At 49.9% G+C, this 19,191-nt stretch overlaps 2 protein-coding genes across 6 annotated transcripts in view; one reads left to right on the top strand and one right to left on the bottom strand.

The window, feature by feature from the left end:
* The window catches only part of LOC111154053 (protein FAM228B-like), a 55,381-nt gene that overhangs the window by 31,322 nt on the left and 4,868 nt on the right, over window positions 1-19,191 (top strand). Inside the window, exons 8-9 of one of the 3 annotated variants that reach the window (XM_022513413.1) lie at window positions 7,432-7,576; window positions 18,255-18,384. In XM_022513413.1, the coding sequence (XP_022369121.1) occupies window positions 7,432-7,576; window positions 18,255-18,350 (241 nt within the window). In that variant the 3' untranslated portion in view covers window positions 18,351-18,384. Of the gene's footprint in view, window positions 1-7,431; window positions 7,577-18,254; window positions 18,473-19,191 lie in introns of those variants that run through there. The other 2 variants (XM_022513412.1, XR_002641053.1) reach the window with 2 other exon arrangements.
* Window positions 11,506-19,191, bottom strand: part of LOC111154052 (intersectin 2) — a 110,299-nt gene continuing 102,613 nt past the window's right edge. For all 3 annotated transcript variants that reach the window (XM_022513411.1, XM_022513410.1, XM_022513409.1), the window contains 7 exons: window positions 18,486-18,653; window positions 17,873-18,088; window positions 16,968-17,089; window positions 16,100-16,182; window positions 13,580-13,663; window positions 12,971-13,144; window positions 11,506-12,516 (listed from right to left, as the gene is read on the bottom strand). In XM_022513411.1, coding sequence (XP_022369119.1) covers window positions 12,359-12,516; window positions 12,971-13,144; window positions 13,580-13,663; window positions 16,100-16,182; window positions 16,968-17,089; window positions 17,873-18,088; window positions 18,486-18,653 — 1,005 coding nt within the window. In that variant the 3' untranslated portion in view covers window positions 11,506-12,358. The remainder of the gene's footprint in view (window positions 12,517-12,970; window positions 13,145-13,579; window positions 13,664-16,099; window positions 16,183-16,967; window positions 17,090-17,872; window positions 18,089-18,485; window positions 18,654-19,191) is intronic.

Here is a 19,191-nt window from a genome sequence, read left to right as displayed (position 1 = left end):
TCTGTAATCAGGAATGGGGAGGGGGGAGAAAACCACCTTTCTCAGCATCCTCTGTAGCCCGGCCTCCTGACACTCACCCAGGCCAAGGTTCTCCGCCCTTCTGTTCTCACAGACAGAAACAGACAGACTCTAAAGACTGGTTGCCAGGTCTCCTGGGAGCACTCTTACCTCCAGGCCACCTAGAGATTCTGCCTTGTGCTCCTAAAGCGTCCTGAGCTGATCCCGCTCATGACTAGATTGTCACTGTGTATGACTTTCTATTCTAGACTGAGAGATCCTTGAGGACAGGAGCTCACTGGGATGTGGCACACCGTGGCGTCGGCCAATATTTATGGGCTGATGCAGTGATGCGGTGCAACTCTTGACAGAGTATGTCGCTTCTCTCTGGGCGGCCCTCCCTCCAGTAAGCCACTCACGGCTCAGTGAAATGTCCTAAAGTGAGACAGAGGACATTTACTCTTTTCCTGCTATGTGGATTGACATTATTCATGCGTCCTTACTCCTTGAAAGCTTCAGACGGACTTAGAGAGCTTACTACACACTGTAGTAGGATCCTCAAAGTCCCCTCATTTTGTGATCCTCTGTTTAGAAGACAGAAAGAGCTGGATGAAGAGAAGAGAGCTCTTTTTCAGTGTAAGACCAGTACTTTGTGATCACTGGCTTTGTTTTTAGAGACTTCTAATTGTCCAGTGATTGCCTACCTCAAGAGTGACTGGAGTTGACTTTAAGAGTGTTGATTTAGCTTAGGTTTTTTTTTTTTTTTTTATCTTCCTCTAGGAAAGGATATACCATTTTTTTAAAAAAAATTATTTATTTATCTGATAGAAGACACAGCGAGAGAGGGAGCACAAGCAGGGGGAGTGGGAGAGGGAGAAGCAGGCTTCCCTCTGAGCAGGGAGCTGGATGTGGGGCTCGATCCCAGGACCCTGGGCTCATGACCTGAGCTGAAGGCAGACATCTAAGGACTGAGCCACAGCCCAACATATAGGAAATTGATAAGAAAATCCATTCATAGCTGTAGGATAGCACCCCACTTTTTAAAAATTAATAAAAAAATATTTTATTTATTTAGAGAGAAAGCACATGTGTGCACAGGCAGGGAGGTGGGGTCGAGGGAGAGGGAGAAACAGACTCCCACTGAGCAGGGAGCCTGACGGGGGACTCCATCCCAGGATCGTGGGATCATGACCTGAGCTGAAGGCAGATGCCTAACTGATGGTCCCCAGCACCCCACTTTTAAAAGCTGGTCCCTGCCTTTGGCTCACGTCATGATCCCAGAGGTGGGGATTGAGCCCCACTTTGGACTTCTTGCTCAGCGGGGGGGCCTGCTTCTCCTTCTGCCCCTCATCCTGCTCTTGTGCTCTCTCCCACATAAAAACAAATAAATAAAATCTTTAAAAATAAAAAAGTAAAATCTCATCCCAGTGCACTAACCAAATTTTCTAGTAGGTGTTACTAATAGTAGATTTTATCTATCTATTTTTCTTCCTATGATAACCACTTCAAAGATTTTTTCCCACAGAATTTTTATTTTTTTTTAATTTTTTTAAAAGATTTTATTTATTTGACAGACAGAGATCACAAGTAGGCAGAGAGGCAGGCAGAGAGAGAGAGGAGGAAGCAGGCTCCTTGCTGAGCAGAGAGCCCGATGCGGGGCTCGATCCCAGGACCCTGGGATCATGACCTGAGCCGAAGGCAGAGGCTTTAACCCACTGAGCCACCCAGGCGCCCCAGAATTTTTATTTTTTAATAAGTATTTTAATCACCCAGTGCACATCCTGACAAGTGCTCTCCTTAATCCCTATCACCTATTTAGCCCATCTTGTAACCCACCTCCCCTCTGGTAACTGTTTCTTGGGTTGTCTCTCTCTCTCTCTTTCCCCCACCCCATTGCTCATTTGTTTCTTAAATTCCACATATAAGTGAAATCCTATGGCATTTGTCTTTCTCTGACTTATTTCACTTAACGTTATACTCTCTTGCTCCATCCATGTTGTTGCAAATGGCAAGACTTCATTCTTTTTTTATGGCTGAGTAATAATTCCATTACACACACACACACACACACACACTCTTACACACCACATCTTCTATTCATTCATTTATCAAGGGATACTTGGGTTGCTTCCATATCTTGGCTATTAATGCTGCTGTAACTCCGTAAATATAGGGGTGCATACACCCCTCATGGTTTTCTATCCTTTGGGTCAATACCCAGTAGTGCAATTGCTGGATCTCAGGGTAGTTCTATTTTTACTTTTTGAGGACCCTCCATACTGTTTTCCAGAGTGACTACACCAGTTTGTGTTCCCACCAACAGTGTAAGAGTGTTTCCCTTTCTCTATATCCTCGCCAACACCTATTGTTTCCTATGTTGTTATAATTTTAGCTATTCTGACGTTGTGAGGTGGTATCTCACTGTACTTTTGATTTGCTTTTCCCTGTTGATAAGTGAGGATGAGCATCTTTCACATGTCTGTTCGTCAACCTGTATGTCAGGAATAAACCCCACTTGATCGTGGTGAATAATGTTTTTAATGTATTGTTGGATTTGGTTTGTTAATATTTTGTTGAGGATTTTTGCATCTATGTTCACCAGAGATATTGGCCTATAGTTATCTTTTTGTGGTGCCTTTATCTGGTTTTGGAATCAGGGTAATGCTGGCTTTTTAGAACGAATTTGGAAGTTTTTTCCCTTATCTATTTTTTGGAGTTGTCTCCTCCCCATGTTTTAAGTATATGGTGTCATATTTTATACACCCTTTTATTTTGCGAGTTCCTTGACTGGGTTTTATGGAAACATTCATTTTTACTGCTTTTGTGTTTCCTGCCCTCATACTGTCATTTTTTGCCTTTCTACTTGAAGAGTCCCTCTTAATATTTCATGCTGGGTTGGTTTAGTGGCCATGAACTTCTTTGGATTTTGTTTGGGAGACTTCTTTTTAATTTTTAAGTAAGTGCCATGCCCAGCATGGAGCCTAGCGCAGGGCTTGAACTCATGACCCTGAGATCAAGACCTGAGTTGATGGGGTGCCTGGGGAGTTCAGTCAGTTAAGTGTCTGCTTTGGGCTCAGATCATGATCCTGGAGTTCCCAGGGATTGAGCCCCGCCTTGGGCTCCCTGCTCAGTGGGGAGTCTGCTTCTCCCACTGTCCCTCGCCTCACTCATGTGCTCTCTCTCTCTCAAATAAATACATAAAATCTTTAAAAAAAAAAAAAAGACCTGAGCTGAGATAAAAAGTTGGACACTTAACCAACTGAGCCACCCAGGCATCTCTGTTTGGGAAACTGTTTTCTCTCCTCCTAGCCTTGCTGGATAGAATATTCTTGGATGCAGGTTTTTTCCCTTTCAGTACTTCGAATGTATCATGCTACTCTTTCTGGTTTGGAAGGTTTCTGCTGAAAAATTCCAATGATAGCCTAATGGGGCTTCCTTTGTATGTAGCTGTCTCCTTTTGTATTGGTACTTTTAGTATTTTTTTTCTTTAGTAAATGTTGCCATTTTAATTATGATATGTCTTAGGATGGATATGCTTTTGTTGATTTTGTTTGGGGTTCTCTGTTCCTCCTGGATCTGGATATCTGTTTCCTTTCCTAGATTAGGGAAGTTTTCAGCTACTATTTCTTCAAATAAATGTTATGCCCCCTTTTCTCTTTCCTTTTTGTGGGACTCCTATAATACAAATGTTACTTTGTTTGATGGAGTCACCAAGTTCCCTAAGTCTATTCTTGTTTTGCATAATTCTTTTTTTCTCTCTTTTGTTCAGCTTGATTACTTTCCATTACTCTGTCTTCCAGGTCAGTAATTCATTCCTCTGCTTTTCTGAGCCTGCTATTCATTTTATCAAGTGTGTGTTTCATTGTGTTCATTGAGTGCTTTATCTCTGCTATGTTATTCCTTATCTCTGTGTTAATGGTCTCACAGATATCTCCATTGTTTTCTCAGGTCCAGAGTGTATCCTTATGATCAATGCTTTAAATTCTCCATCAGCCATGTTACTTACACTTAGATTTCTGGCTGTAGCCTTGTCCTGTTCTTTTATCTGGGACAAATTCCTCTGTCTTCTTATTTTGTCTAAGACTCTGCTTGTTTCTGTATGTTAGGAAAGTCAGCTATGTCTCCTGTTCTTGAGGGCAATGGTCTTGTGAAGAAGAGGTCCGTGGTGCCCTGCTGTGTAGTGTTTCCTGTTCCCTTGGGCCTGGCACTTCCAGAAGTGACTCCAGTGTGTACTATGTATACTCTGCTCTTTTGTCCTGACCACTTTATCCTGTAGGCTAGTCATTTCCAGAGGCTCTCTTTGCCTGTTGTGGGCGTGTTTGGTCCCAGGCCTGAACGTGGTATGTTTTAGCTAGGTGGGCTCTGGTCTGCATTTTATTTCACTTTATTTTCATTTATTTATTTGACAGAGAGAGAGAGAGATCACAAGTAGGCAGAGAGGCAGGCAGAGACGGTGGGAAGCAGGCTCCCAACTGAGCAGAGAGTCTGATGCGGGGCTCGATCTCAGGACCCTGAGATCATGACCTGAGCCGAAGGCAGAGGCTTAACCCACTGAGCCACCCAGGCACCCCTATTTTCTGTCTTTTTTTTGTTGTTGTTGTTACTTTATACTTGATTCTAGATATTTTACTAATTATCTCTTTGGTTGTGTCTAATAATCTCTTGTGAAACCCGTCAGTGAGTTATTTTCAGGTGTTTTATTTTTATAGCTTTAGCATTGTATTTGGTTCTTTTTCTGAGAGGTTTGGGGAAGGTTCAGGGCCTGAAGGGTCTCCCTCCCCAACCCTGGGGGATCCTATCTCAAGGTACTGTTCGATGTGCCTACCACTGGGAGGAAGATGTTGAGAACAAGGTTAACTACTCACCTGCCAAGATAGCAAACAGGCCTGGGAGAAAAAATTCACCAAAGATATGCTGGGACCATGGAGGAATCAGTCCCTTCCCTGCCACCTGAGGTTGGCAAATTCCCTCAGCAGAGGAAATAGCCAGGGATGGTCAGCTCATTCTGAAAGAGTGCTCTCCTCTCTGAAATTGTTCAATAACTTTAAAATTGGGAATTTTTTTTCCTAGGAGGTGGTGGTAAAACATTCTCTTTTTCTAGTTGTTGTAGTAGGAGTGTTGGCCTGTGCAAACTTGTAAGTTCTACACAAAAAATAGAAGTGCTGTTATGTTCTCCTGATATTTCCTTTTAGTCTCTCACCCTGAGTTTCACTGGAACGAACAGTCTGCGTTCTGTTTCCTCTTCTGATTTAGAAATTTTATGTTTTATTCCTGCTTTCTTGGCTTCTTTATAAATTTCAACAATTTTAATTTAAACATTAATAATTATGTAACTCCTTATCCCTCAGTGAGACAAAGGCTTTGTTTTGCTTTATTTCATCCCCCTACTTTCTTGCTCCTTGGTTCCTTAAGTGGCTGTCAGCCCTTTAGTCTGGCATCCTCGACTGAATTTTCCACCTTGCAGCTGGAGGACTCTCTCGGAAGTGAACACCCCTCTCCAACTGAAAACCTTCCAGTGGCTTCCCATAACCCTTACAATAAAGTCCAGACAGCACATTAGGTGCTGTCTGGACTCTGCCACCCTTTCTGTCTTCATCTAAAAAATCCCTTTCCTAAACTACAGAAATATCTGGGTCGAGTCAGCCCAGTTACAACTGCCTGCGCTGCCACATTGGTTCATGCCTTTGCCCCTTCTTTTCATTCCTGACCATCCCAATCCAGACGGTAGAGGGAATTATCACGCCCTCCATCTGCCTTTTCCTACCCCAGCAAGCCCCTTGAGGGCAGGGACTGTGTCGTCTTTATCTTGGTGTTCCCAGCACGGAGCTGGAATGCAGTAGAGGATGAGTAAATCTTGTTGAATGAATGCATGGAGGAAGGAATAAGAAGGCTTATATGCTGAGATAGGCCTGGGGTTCCCAGGGCAGGAATGGGGGCAGCCCTGGGGAGATCCTCTGGGAGGACTTACCCGGAGGTGCTTCCACATGGCTGCTCAGTAAAGTAAGACAAGTACTTAAAGACAAGGTGGCTGTGTTAGTCAGAGACAGTTTGAGTACAAAAAGCAGAATCCTTCTTAAGTTAGAAAAAAAAAAAAAGAAAGGCAGGGGGTATGGGAGGAGCCTTGTAGGTTAGAGAGCACTGGTCTGTTATGAAGCTACAGTCAGTGTCTCAGCCCCTTTGCCTGCTACAACAGAATACCAGAGATTGGGGCCTCAAAAACAATAGAAATTGGGGCGCCTGGGTGGCTCAGTCAGTTAAGCGTCTGCCTTCAGCTCAGGTCATGATCTCTAGGTCCTGGGATCAAGCACCATGTCGGGCTCCCGGCTCAATAGGGAGTCTGCTTCTCCCTCTCCCTCTGTTTGTGCTCTCTCTGTCTCTCAAATGAAAAATAAAAAATACTAAAAAATATAAATAAACAACAGAAATTTACTTCTCACAGTTCTGGAGGCTGGGAAGTCCATGATCAAGGTGCTGGCAGATTCGCTATCTCCTGGGGGCCCACTTCCTGGTTCTTAGGCAGCACCTTCTTGCCGTGTTCTCACGTGGATAAGGGGGTGAGGGAGCATTCTAGGGCCTCTTTTATAGGGGCATTCATTCATGAGGGCTCTGTCCTCATGACCTAATCACCTCCCAAAGGCCCTACGTCCTAATCCCATCACATTGGGGGTTGGGTTTCAATGTGGGGGGATACAAACATTCAGACTGTAGGGCTCATGAGGACGGCCAGGCTGCGTAAGGACTGATAGCCATGTCCTTTCCTCTTTGGGACTTTGTGGCTTTCATCAGAGCTTCTTTGTGAACCTGCTTCACAAAGCTTTCTCTGCACACTGGGGAAAACAATAGGATAGGGTAGGACTTGGATCACAAGTCTGCACACTGGCTTTCTCTGCTTTCTTGTGCATCTGCTGGAAAATGGATGCATTGGGCCTACCTGAGTTTCTGGTTTGGGCACTCTAGGACTGCCTGAAAGCCGTCCTGTCCTGTCCCACTTATAACTGTGGGGCCTGGGGCGCCTGGGTGGCTCAGTGGGTTAAAAGCCTCTGCCTTCGGCTCGGGTCATGGTCCCGGGGTCCTGGGATCGAGCCCCACGTCGGGCTTCCTGCTCGGTGGGGAGCCTGCTTCCTCCTCTCTCTCTCTGCCTGCCTCTCTGCCTACTTGTGATCTCTGTCTGTCAAATAAATAAATAAAATCTTTAAAAAAAAAAAATAACTGTGGGGCCTGAAGCCCTGGACCAGGTACCTTGGCCACAGGCAGAGAAGGGTCACATGACTGTCTAACGGTTGTGCTAGCAGGGGTGAGGGTGGGGCAGACCGATTGATGGACAGCCACCAAGTGATGTGAATTTGCAAAATTAATTTTCAGACAATTATTGAATAATACAATTCTGTTTGTATGGAGTTGAGATTCTTTTTTTCCCCTTGCTTTTCTTTGCAGTTCTGAAAAACTCACCTGTTCAGAAAAGAAACGTCTGCCTGATAAAGAGAACAAGAATACTGACCCAAGTCAGACTGCTTTTGAAAGGAAGTTTCATTCCTCAAAGCTCAGCCAGGAGAATAAAAGGGTTGAGAAGAACTGTGTGGTGAGTGGACAAGATCTGCGGGGAACAGGGTGGGGATGGCCCAAGTTTGCAGCGTGCACGAGACAGCAGACATTGATTGTGGAATCTGAGCCGTTGACAGAGCCCTCCTTCTCCCATGGCTTCCCTAGGGCAGAGAAGGCAGGAGCCAAGGAAGGGAGTGAGAGAAAGGATGCAGAAGAGGCTTCATTTAATGCACAAGAAACGATGGGTTTGCCTTTGGGCTTGGTGCTACTGCATAGATGAGACAGCCTCTGGCAGGGAGCCTGGGGTCTGGAAATTCAGAGAAGGAGCATATTGGGGAACCCTGGACCCTGCTTTTGGGGGGACAGATTGTGCCCATACAAGATGAGAGAAACTCTGGCCACAGAGTTCTGCCCTCTGAGATCTCAATTTTTTCTGGAGTTTTTGCTCTTCCGCCAACCATATCCAACCCAGACCAAAAAAAATTTGTTCTCCTTAGGGTGGTCACAATAGGTGGGAATCTTCTGAAATGAAATTTATACTAAAAATTAGGCCAAATGATGGTTTAGATACATGAAAGTTATTTTTTATGTAAGCATTTTCCACGAACAGGTTTCTTATCAAGAGCTCACGATCTGACTGGCACATCTTCCCTTCCATCCTCTCATCTTCCCACATCCTGTATCCTAGTGCCCGAGGGTGAGGAGGCTTCCAGCTGCCCCGGAACTGTAAGGGGTTCATGACTGTCGGGAGGGCAATGGATCTGTGTGTTCACCAACCGCCCCGCTCTCGCCTCCAGCACACACAGGACGAGGGACTAGTTTTCTTGAGCATGAAAATCTTGTTAGATGTTTTGTGATCCAAGTCCTACCCTATCCTGTTGTTTTCCCCAGTCTCTCAGAAATGGATTCTCTTTATATGGTTGTTTCCATAACACTTTCCTCAGCAAATTTTTTTTAAAGATTTTATATGTTTGAGAGAGAGAGAGGAGAGAGCGAGAGAGAGAGAGACAGCACAAGCAGGGGGAGAGGCAGAGGGAGACGCACACTGCCCACTGAACAGGGAGCTGGATGTGGGACTCGATGTGAGGACTTTGGGATCATGACCTGAGCCGAAGGCTGCTGGTTAACTAACTGAGCCACCCAGGGCCCCCGTCATCAATGTCTTCTGTGGATAATTCCGAGAGCCAAGCCCCGTAGTCCTGAACGGGACTGGTCAGCTCTGTCCTTCTGGCAGGGTAGCCTGACTGCTGTTACCAAAAGAGCCCAAAAGTGGAGTGTGGTTTACACACGACAGAAGTTTATTTCTCGCTCAGGTACCAGAACAGGGTAGGTTGGAGGCTGTCCCTCTTCCATGCAGTCCTCTTGCTGAGGGAACCTTTGTCATCTTCAGTGCCCAGGTTCCAAGGTTGCCCTGGGGAACTCCTTCCTTCCACCTGAAGAGGGAAGAGGTCATGAAGCAGTGCTCCCCTGGGAGGGTAGGTGGGCCAGGTCCAACCAGTGAGGACCCGTCACATGGCTGTCCCCAACCATAGGGAGGTTGGTGCTGGGAAGAGTAGCCCCTCTCTGCTCTGAGCACAATGGCAGAGAGAGCGAGTGTTTTGTGGAGAACTGGTTATCTCTGTCCCCCCACAGAAAGCTTAGTACCGTGTGGAGTCCAAAGACCTAGGACTTGGGCTGAGCGTTGGCTGAGCATTGCAGAAGCCAGAGAGCAGGGGAGAGGTGAGGGGAGGGCTGCCTGGAAGGTCCCAGCTCAGGCAGGAGGGTCGAGTGTTGGGTGGGATCCTCTGAGGCCCTCCTCCCTGCCCGTCAGCCCCCTTCCCTACCCTACACTCAGCGCTTCCCTCTGTTCCTAGGTTGGAGGAATAGGACAGCACAGACCATGCTCGGGGGGGCGGCTGGGGAAGGCCAGCATAGGTGGGGGGCACAGCCCGTGGAAAGAGGGATGACGGCCGAGGTCCTGGGGTGGCACCTGGCCTCCCTGCAGCTGGGGCTCGGGTGAGGCTGCCCGGAACCGCGCCGTCCGCAGGGAGGCCACCGGCAGTAAAGCTCCGCCGAGCTTTAGCTTGTGGTCTGTGCAACAGTTAAAACGCTGCGACAGCGTTTCTCTCTCCAGGTACTGCGAGCCGTAAGCACACAGTAATCGTTACGGTTTATTGAGCTCCTGTTGTGAACTAGGTGAGGTGTTTTATGGACGCAGAAGCTTTGACCGTAAGACAGTAGTCGTAGCTCCTGTTACATGAAGCTCAGGGGGGTTCGGTAACTTGTTCAAGGTCAGCTGCATCGTCGAAAGCGGCAGCGTTCTTGATTCCAAGTCCAGGCCCTCCGGTGCCAAAGCACTGGTCTGCTCACCAGAGCACATGCCCTTCTCTCCCATAACGCCAGTCAAGCTGGTCAGGATTCGGGTCCCTTTCAGAGGGTGGTTATCCTGCGGGTTGGTGCGCCAGTGTCCTGATCCTGAGGGGCACGGACGGCGGGGTAGGGGTTGCTGGGCGTCCCTCGGGTCTGCTCAGTCCTTCCCCGGGGGATGCAAGGAGTCTAAAGGCGCAGCCCGTTCCCTCACCCTTCAGAAAATCAAGCTCACGATTCAGTCAGGAGAGAACTTGATTTCTTAAGAGGCAGAGCTGCATTCCCAGGTCAAAGCAGGTGACTGGCGTTGCTGGGAATACAGACATCGAATGTCCTCCGGAGTTTCAGAGAAGTTATCCGACTCACGTCCTCTAGGCTCCTGCCCTGAATCTGAAGAGAATCCTGACGTATGCAGACCGGGAGAGAGGGCTCTGGCCCTAGCTCAGCCCAGTGAGAATGCAAGTCCCCACCACCCTGGGAAAAGGATTATTCTGTAGGTCAGGTCAGAAGTAACCCAAGAACTGGTTTTAAACCAGCCGGACCCACCAGTGAGCGTCTCAGGCTTTAGAAGTCCGGGCAGAGGCAGACTCAGACGCTGACCTGTATCTGCTTCCCAGGACCCTATGGGAGACCCTCTAGGAGATCAGCGAGGCTGTGCCTGACCAGCCAAACTTTGCCTTAATTGATATATCCAGTTGTTTTGGTTTCAGATGTTGCGTGGCGTCTCCTCTGCTGACACTGGGCCATATTTCTTTTACATCTAAGTTGTAACAAGTCAGTGCCCAGGATTAATACCTAGAATGATGATTTTTTTTTTACTTGAATATTCTGAATTATGTTTTCTAGCTTTTTTTTTTTTTTTTTGCTCAGTGATTACGTTGAGACAGAAGTGGGGGCTGGGGAGGAGGGACACTTGGACCTTTCCTGTTCTTTCAGCTTCCTGAGAATCAGGGCTCCCGCAGCCCGTGTGGTTCTTTCCAAAAGTCAGCTGTCGGTCCTGCTGCACTCACGAGCCCGGGACTTAGTGGGTAAGACCTTATTTTTATCAACGTTCAAAACAAATTTCATACTCCAAACTCGAGCCCAAACAAGCAGCTCAGACGGTGCGTATGTGGCTCCGACAGGACAGCGAAGGGGAGAGGGGCTGCGAGAGGGCCCCTCTGAGGGGCCTGCTCAGGAGGTTTAATGTCTGTGCATTTTCTGGAGTCCCAAGTTACCCCCGAGGTTCCTGCTCACCTGGCAAGCAGAAGGACTCAGAGGGTCTTGCTCCCACAGAGGTCAGCAGTCTAGCCACCTAAGATGACCAAGCCCAGAAACAGTAGGTGAATGGACCGGAGTCCTAGAGCAAGTAGGAGTCAAGACGAGGCTGCAGGGTCTCCTAGGCACGCCCCACCCCCATGCTGCCCTTGGTTTTGCCACTGTTGTAGAAAGAAAATTTGGTTTCATTACCAGCAATCCCTGAAGTTACCTTTTAATTTTTTAAAAAAGATTTTATTTATTTGAGAGAGCCAGCGGGACACCACAAGCAAAGGGAGCAGGACAGGGAGGCACAGACTCCCAGCTGAGCAGGGAGCCCAGTGTGGGACTTGATCCCAGAACCCTGGGATCATGACTTGAGTCAAAGGCAGACACTTAACCGACTGAGCCATCGAAACTTATGTTTTAAGAGCCTTTCAGGTGGAACATAAATCAGTCAAATTTTGAAAGAAGTTACATTCATAAACTTATATTTTTATTCTTTCTGTACATATTGGCAATGATAAAGCTTAAAGATGCATGTCCTATGAAATAGGCAAAACAAGGAATTTACATAAATAATTTATATTTCAGAAAATTAAAGTTGAAAAATATTTCCATATCATTGGAGTTCACAGTATTTAAAGTAAATCAAGCTTTCCCGTTTATATTTCAAACTCTATTGTCTCAGCAGAGATGATAAAATCTAATCGAGAACAAAATGATCAAGTTTGTGTTTTTGTTCAGTGCAGAGAGCAAGACCGACTTCAGCACGAGGCTATGCCCGCGCCGAGGTGGCAGTGCTTCTCCCCAGTCCTCCACCTCCTGAGCGCCTATGGCACGGCACCACCCCCCCCGACTCCCGGCCCAGGCCCCCCGGCAGGGGATGGCTACAGTGTCACCAAAACCACCCGCCCTGGGTACATTCAACCACGGGACAGTGTCCAGTGTTCTGATGCCTCATTTCCACTTAATACTTTTTATAGCCCTGAAAATGGAAACCCTGGCATCTAAACACAGCCAGAGATGTTAACACTAATACAAGGCACTGTGCTATGGGTTTGGTTTATTTATAGGAAAGATCATGGTTGCATAGATTGCTAGCAATTTAGTGTGCAAGAAAATCGCGCCGCCGCGCGTGGCCCGTGATGGATGAAGCCGCAGTGCTCCTTCGGCCCAGGTGCAGCACCGGCCATCTGGCTCTAGCCCCGGCCTTTTGGGCAGATCCCTGAGCCCTCTACAGGAGAGTTTTTTGCTCAAAAAGCTGTAGGTCAAAGCGGACCCAGACCTCTCCCGTGGGGACCTCGTGCAGCAGGAGTCGGCGGGTTGTGGGGCCTTTGCTTTCCTGTTCTGTGCGAATTTTTGCCACCGGAACCTCAGTACGACCCAGGAAATCTGGTGAAAAGACATACCAGAGTCAAAGTTCCTTCTTTATAAAAGTCGTTAAAGAAAACTACTAGGAGTATCTGAAGACATTCTTATAACTTTCAGATCCAGCCCAGTGGCTGTCACTGCGACTGGATGTGTGCAGAACGGGGGGGTGTGGGAGGAGACTGCCTCGTTGGGCTCCAAGTCTCTACAGTCAGAGAAGGCGTCAGCCACTCAGGAGGTGCTGGGAGCAGTGCTGTGCTACTCTGTAGGGAGGGACTGGGGGCCCTAAGGGAAACACTCCAGAGGGCACCCTTTACCCTGGAGAGAATCCCCCTCCCCAGCCTTGCTTCTCCCCACGGGCCCCTGTCCTTTTCCTTAGGTGTCATGGGGTAAAAATGAAGCCAAGTACCCTGGACCTAGACCCCAAATTCTAGAGTACAGGGGAAACTTTGGGTTCCCTGGTCGAGTTATACTGTACCATCCGGTGAAAACTGGTCTCTGTCAAACATGGTGAGACACAGCACATCTTGGTAGAGATCCTTAATAAAGAACTGGCAGTTAAAGTTCCACTTGGGATTGAGTGTGTCCGGGAGGGTCCTGGTGGTATAGCTCTGGGAGCCCATGCTGATTTCACAGTATGGATTGCTCTTTCCTGAACAAAAAACAAAGCAAAGACGCATGTGGCATGTGTGGGTAGAATAAAGGACACCAGCACCTTCCTTGAGCAGAAGCAGGGTCCAGACCACGAGATCAGGAGTCACCCTGGGGGCCCAGATCTGCCCGGCAGTCTCCGTGTGCCCCGTACCGACAGCAGCACAAGCCTGGAGCACCCGTGCGGGCTCCCGAGTCCCAGATGCCTCCCACGAGCCCGGGCAAGTGTCTCAGCGCGGCTTCCGCTCAGACGCGCTGAGGAGGGAGGCACTGGAACTTACTGGGAAAACACTCCGGTGATAATATGGGTCCAACAACCATTTTAGTGGCAGTGGAAACACTGATTTTTTCAAAGTGTCCCATTAGTCAACGTTCAGAAGAGTCACCACAAAGAACAGAGCAGTTACCACATCTGTTGAACAGGAGAAGCATTTACCATTTGGTTTACAGGCTTTTAATTCTGTAGCTTCGATGACCTGCACCATCAGACGTCCAATGCCTGAAGTCTTTTGCGAGCGAGCTACAAAAGAGGAGGAAGCCCGGTTAATTTCTTCTCTGAGTGTGCAGGTAGCGCACGGAGGACACGGAGCTCCAGACCTAATGCTCCCCTGCCGCCCCTGCCACGGTGCTGGGCCTGGCCGACCAGCGTCTGGCTGTTCTGCCTTTGCCCAGGCTGTGTCCCTGCTGGGGCGCCTTGTCCGCTATCCCTGCTTGTCTGCATCCTACCCGGCCTTGAGGATGCACACGGCCCATCTGGACCCCCATCTCTGCCCCCTGCGCGCCCGTTATCCCCAGCTTCTGCGCGTCCCGCAACTTCCTCTCCGGGAGAGGCCGCTGCAGAGCTCGTGTGTATGCAGCCTTGTAGTAACGCTCCGTTGCCTAGCGATGGTCACAGTAATAAAATAATACATTCTATCCATTCAGCACTTAAAAGCAGCTAACATTTATTGGATACTTTGTGTCAGGCACCGTGCTAGACCTCTACAAAAGTTTTATTATTTAAACTGCACAATTACGGATCTGGTAGCTGAGAACTGCCATCTCCACGTAGGACAACCGAGTCTGACAAAGGACTGTGACCACCCCGGTCACAGAGGCTGTCAATGGCAAGGTAAAAAAAAGTCACCACCAGGTACCAAAGGCTCTTAGCCACCGTCATTCCAGTCACATGTAAACACTTCAGCTTATGAAGCAGTTTCACTTAAGACCTTGCTCTATTTTGAGGATGTACTCAAAACCCTTTCATATGGAAGGGAATGAGTCTGTGAACTCGGGATTATCTTGGTAAATATGAAGTTAAGCAGGTTTTGCTCTCAAGCATTTAAAAATGAACAAAAGGCTGCTCGTGAGCTATTGATTTTTCAAAACTTAGGGCGTGTAAAACTTTATGACAAGTGGTTCCCGCCCTCCATGCCAACTTCTCCAGCGCGGCACTTACACTCCGTTCCCCTTAAAGACAGGGCCGGCCATACTCATCTTTGAAGGCCCAGTTAGGACTAGCACAGAGCTTGGCACAGAGTAAGTAATAAATGTCTAAAGAATTTAACATAGAGAAAATGCGTAACAGTATATATAGATATTGATGTTAAGCAAAACTAATAGAAACACTGATTTATGTCTTTGACCAATTAAGAGATCGTTATATGCTTTACAGATCATTCAGTCGTTGATTCTTCAATAGCAAGCGTCTGAAGTACCATTAAAACAAGATTCAATCAGCAAAAGCCAATATGCACATACCTTTCAAGAGATATAACAAAATAAGGGGAACCTGAATAAAAAAAAGAGTTGCAGCTACAGCAGGGGAACGTGAGGGGGAGGCCTGGACAGGGAAGGCCTGGGGGCGGGCATGGGCAGGGCTTCCGAGGAGGGCGGTTCGGTCAGGCAGTGGTGGGGGCAAGGCAGAGGGAAAGGAGAAGTGGGGCTGTGCCCTGAATCTGGGGTAGGACATTACCCTTAATTTGGGAGGCAACAGGGAAGACGCTTAGCAAGGAGATTAAGCCCTGTAAGAAGAATGCTCTGGAAATGAAAGGGAAGGGCGATGGGGGGGCCTTGTGCCAGGGTGGAGGTTAGAGGGTCTTAACTGGGTTGTGCCACCGGGGAAGGACCAGGACGAGGGAAGAGAATGATAGAAGGTGTGCGACGCGGCCTCCGAGTAGCGGAGCGCGTGCCTGCAGTGTGCGTGGCGGGGACACCACTGCCATTCCCAGGGCTTCCCGGGAGATGCCAGGGTGCGAAGCCCAGCAGGCGGCCGGGAGAAGTTGCGGTGTGTCCGGAGTGTGGGCTCAGGGAAGCAGCCCAGCATGACTTTATGAAACAGCAGAGGGACAGAGAAGCTTAGGCGAGGGCGGCTCCGGGTAGAACGAGGAGCCGCTTTGACTTCTGCCATCCGGGGCAGGGACCTCAGAGTGAGTGAAGCCATGGGTTAGGTCACGGGTGTCAAGTGAGGGGGCCATCTGCACACGATGGGGACAGCAAGTGAGGCGAATGGCGTGTGAGGAGGAGGAGAGCCCTGAGATCTAGGCCCGGGTGTCAGGGAGGAGGATGGGTGGACGTGGAGGGGGGCTGGGGCGGGCGCCCAGGTGGGAGAGGAGGAGCGGAGCCGAAGGCAGACAGGCCACAGACGTGAAGTTGGGTGAAGCAAAACGGACCAAGCAAAAGTGGGCTTGGTTGTGCAAAGGACCTTCTTCCTTTGCCATAAGAGAAGCGAGGTCCCCGGGCTGGCATGGGATGTCCCCCAACTGTGTGGTGGGTAGGGGGTTCAGGGAGGCCCCGAGGGCGGCAGCAGCCAACGGGATCACAACTGCCTGGTCCCCCAGCAAGTCTGTCCTTCAGGCTGTCGCTGTTTAGCCCCCTCGCTGCAGAAGCAGCAGCTTGTGTCCTGAGGGTGGGGCCTGTCCCCCTCCCCGGGGTCCCCTGGCAGCTGCTTCCAACCCTCCAGGGCACCACCAAGTACCTTGATAAGCTTTTTCCCGTTTCTTCTTTTCCGTGTCGATGTACTGCTCAGAGGCCGCCTTGATCTTCTGGACCCAGGCAGTCCTGGAGAAGCAGAGCACAGCCGTGGGGTGGCTTTCCCGCACGCCTCCCGGGGCCGGCCAGGAGCGCCGAAGCTCGGCCCTCGCTCGGCTCTCCTGCGCCGCCCTCGGCTTTGACAAGTTTCCCATCACAGACCGAGTGTTAGTTCAACCGAAAGACTTGTTCGCTACTTGAAGATCAAGCTGGGGTTTGCGGGCAGCTACTGCTTTACAGAACACCAGGCACCGGCAGGGTGCTGGCACCCGGGAGGAGACGCAGGGCGCCACCGCAGTGGCAATTCAGCACGACAGAGGGACACTCGACCTGAAAGCAAAGAAGCTAGCGCACAGAGGAGGGGGCGGGCCCCGTCTGCCATCACAGAGGTGGCCGTGGAGGATGGTGGCTGGCCCGGCAGAGAGCAGGGGCAGAGGGCAGGAGCGCTGCGCTCCACACCAGGCGGGCAGACATCCTGGGGGGTGGAGGATGGGGCCGGGGCTGAGACACACACACGGGCCTCAGAGACCGGGTGAAGGAGCCCGGCCTGCCGCACGAGGGATTTTAGCAGGAAGCAAGGTGCTGGATCTCCCGTTTTGGAAGATCCTGAGGAGAGACCGAGGCAGGGACACAGGCTGAGCTGATGGCAGCAAGCCGGCACGTCCACACCGAGGCTGGCCGGTGGGACGGGGCTGGGCGGGACCCGTCAGGGGAGCCTGGGGTGCAGAAGGAGCAGCACTCGAGCATGTCTGCAGGCGGCTAATGGGAGGGAGCCGTCTAGGCTTCAAGGCAGGTCACAGGTGGTCAGGACTGACCTCTCGTTAATGTTGTCTGTTCGGAGGGTGTAGACCCGGTCAATGTGAGAAATGTGGAAGACGGGCTCATCGCTGGAAGGGTCTGTGGGCAGTTTCACCAAGACTTCGTTCAGGAAAATGGGCTGAAAGAGTTAGGGCCGAAACACAGGCTGTGAGATGGGCCAGAACCCTCCACCTGCCTACATCTCCAGAGAGCGCTGTCTGTTCCGAAGAGCTTTGTTTTTTTGTTTTTTAAAGATTTTATTTATTTATTTATTTACTTGACAGAGATCACAACCAGGCAGAGAGAGAGGAAGGGAATCAGGCTCCCTGCTGAGCAAAGAGCCCAATGCAGGGCTCGATCCCAGGACTCTGGGATCATGACTTGAGCCAAAGGCAGAGGCTTTAACCCACTGAGCCACCCAGGTGCCCCTGAAGAGCCTTGCTGAGAAGCAGAGAAGAGGCTGGTTTCTCGAGTCTTCTACTTAGGGAAAAAGAGACAGTGTCCATTTCGTGGAAGAAGCATGTTGGGCAGATCAGAGATTCCTGAACTGGGGACAGGAGTTCCGAGTGTCCACGGGACAGGGTCACTCAGCACTCTGCTCCCGCTTCAGTTTCACAGAGACCTGATGCTGAACGTGGATGGGGGCGGCGGGGGGGCTACATGTCAAGTTTGTCAGGGAGGAGGCCAGAGCCCACAGCTGGAGTCCAGCCATCAGCTGGACCAGTCCAGCCAGAGGTTAGTGAGGGCCCCGCCACACTGGGCCTTCCTCCCTGGGACGTTACGAAGGGGGAGTGACCTATCTGGAGACGGGGGAAGAGAGTCACATGGGGACAAGGAAGGCTCAGGCCAGGAAGGAGGTCCTCGAGGTGACAGAAACACCTCGTTACGCTCCTGACGCCATGGCCAGGGACGTGACACTTACCGTTTTATACATTTTGAACTGGGCATTGGACTTAGAGTTGAAAAGCTTCTCAGAGCCTGAGGAAACAGCAAACTGCTTGACCATGTAGGTCAGGAGCAGAAAGTCGTTGAAGAGGAATCCATGTAGCTCCTTATTGCTCTTGGTCTTATATAACTTTCCACTGTGCAGAAGCTTCCGGGGCCCCAGGCAGTTGGTGAGGGAGTTGAAAATCAGTTGCTTAAAGAGAAATTGTCACTTTGTGAGTCCTAGCACAAGCCATCCCCATGCCCCGTGGGAAGCCAGTGCCCGGGACCTGAGGTGCTGTGGTAGAATCTTGTAGTTGGGAAGGTGGCTGGAACCATTCACCTTGACACAAAAGATCCTTGTGTTTATTTTTCCTCAGAGTTCAGAGTGGCATCGTGAAAATGATCACTCAGAGCCACAGAATATGGATCTTAACAGGTGGATTCAAGGAAATCAAAATATCAAAGTTCTCTAAGAAAGGGAAATGACACCCCAGAAGGGACAAGACGGTGAGTCCCGGGGGCTGGGCTGAGGCAGATACTGTTCACAGGCTCTGGTTCCCCACCCAGAGGCTGCCCAGGGGGCCCCAGCTTAGCCCCACAGGGCTCACCTCTGCCAGACCGTCACACTGAACGTGGGCCTGGATCCACTCCAGCCGGTCGGAATTTTCTTTTTCCCGAACTCCTTCATTAACTTGGGAGCAAAGCTCCTCTGCCCGCTCAAGAGCCAGCTTTAGGGAGGAGTGGTCTACGTGATTCTCCAGGGTGTTCTCCAGAATCTGGAAAAGAGTGGGCCGCGTCATCCGGTGAGCAGTGTCACCCGCCCGCCCAGGCGTCGTGCTGGCTGCTGCACATGCTGGGCGCGGGCCACTGGCCGCAGAACTGCCCTTGAGGAGCTCACGGCTCCTGTGTTCCTGGGGAGACGGGGACTCAGGTAAAGAGCCTGTGCCAAGTGCTGCACAGATCAAGTGCCCTGAAACCTGTGGTCATCTAGGGCCTCTCGGTGGGGTCTTAGCAATAGGACCTGTGTGAAAGGGGCCTACCTGCCGCCCCCAGTCACTTGAGCCAGTGCCTTTAACCCACCAGGGGACCTGGCTGCCACTCTCACAGGGTGTGAACCTGCTGAAGGACAATCATGTGTAACATTCTGGGGGTCACTGGTCTTTTTAAAAAATCTGCAGAAAGCAATGAATCCTCTGCTACAGGAAAAATACAATAAAATCATGTCACCCCCTAGTAGGAAACACATTCAGTTCATTCCGAAGTGCCTTCAAACTAATGTTACAAATGCAAAAGAACAGAGGCGCATCCCCCTGT

The sequence above is a fragment of the Enhydra lutris genome, unplaced genomic scaffold (assembly GCF_002288905.1).
Source record: "Enhydra lutris kenyoni isolate GAN:26980312 unplaced genomic scaffold, ASM228890v2 scaffoldscaffold35, whole genome shotgun sequence".
Classification (NCBI taxonomy): Eukaryota; Metazoa; Chordata; class Mammalia; order Carnivora; family Mustelidae; genus Enhydra; species Enhydra lutris.
The sequence above is the reverse complement of the archived record's forward strand: the minus strand, read 5'-3'. Positions and strand labels throughout refer to the sequence as shown.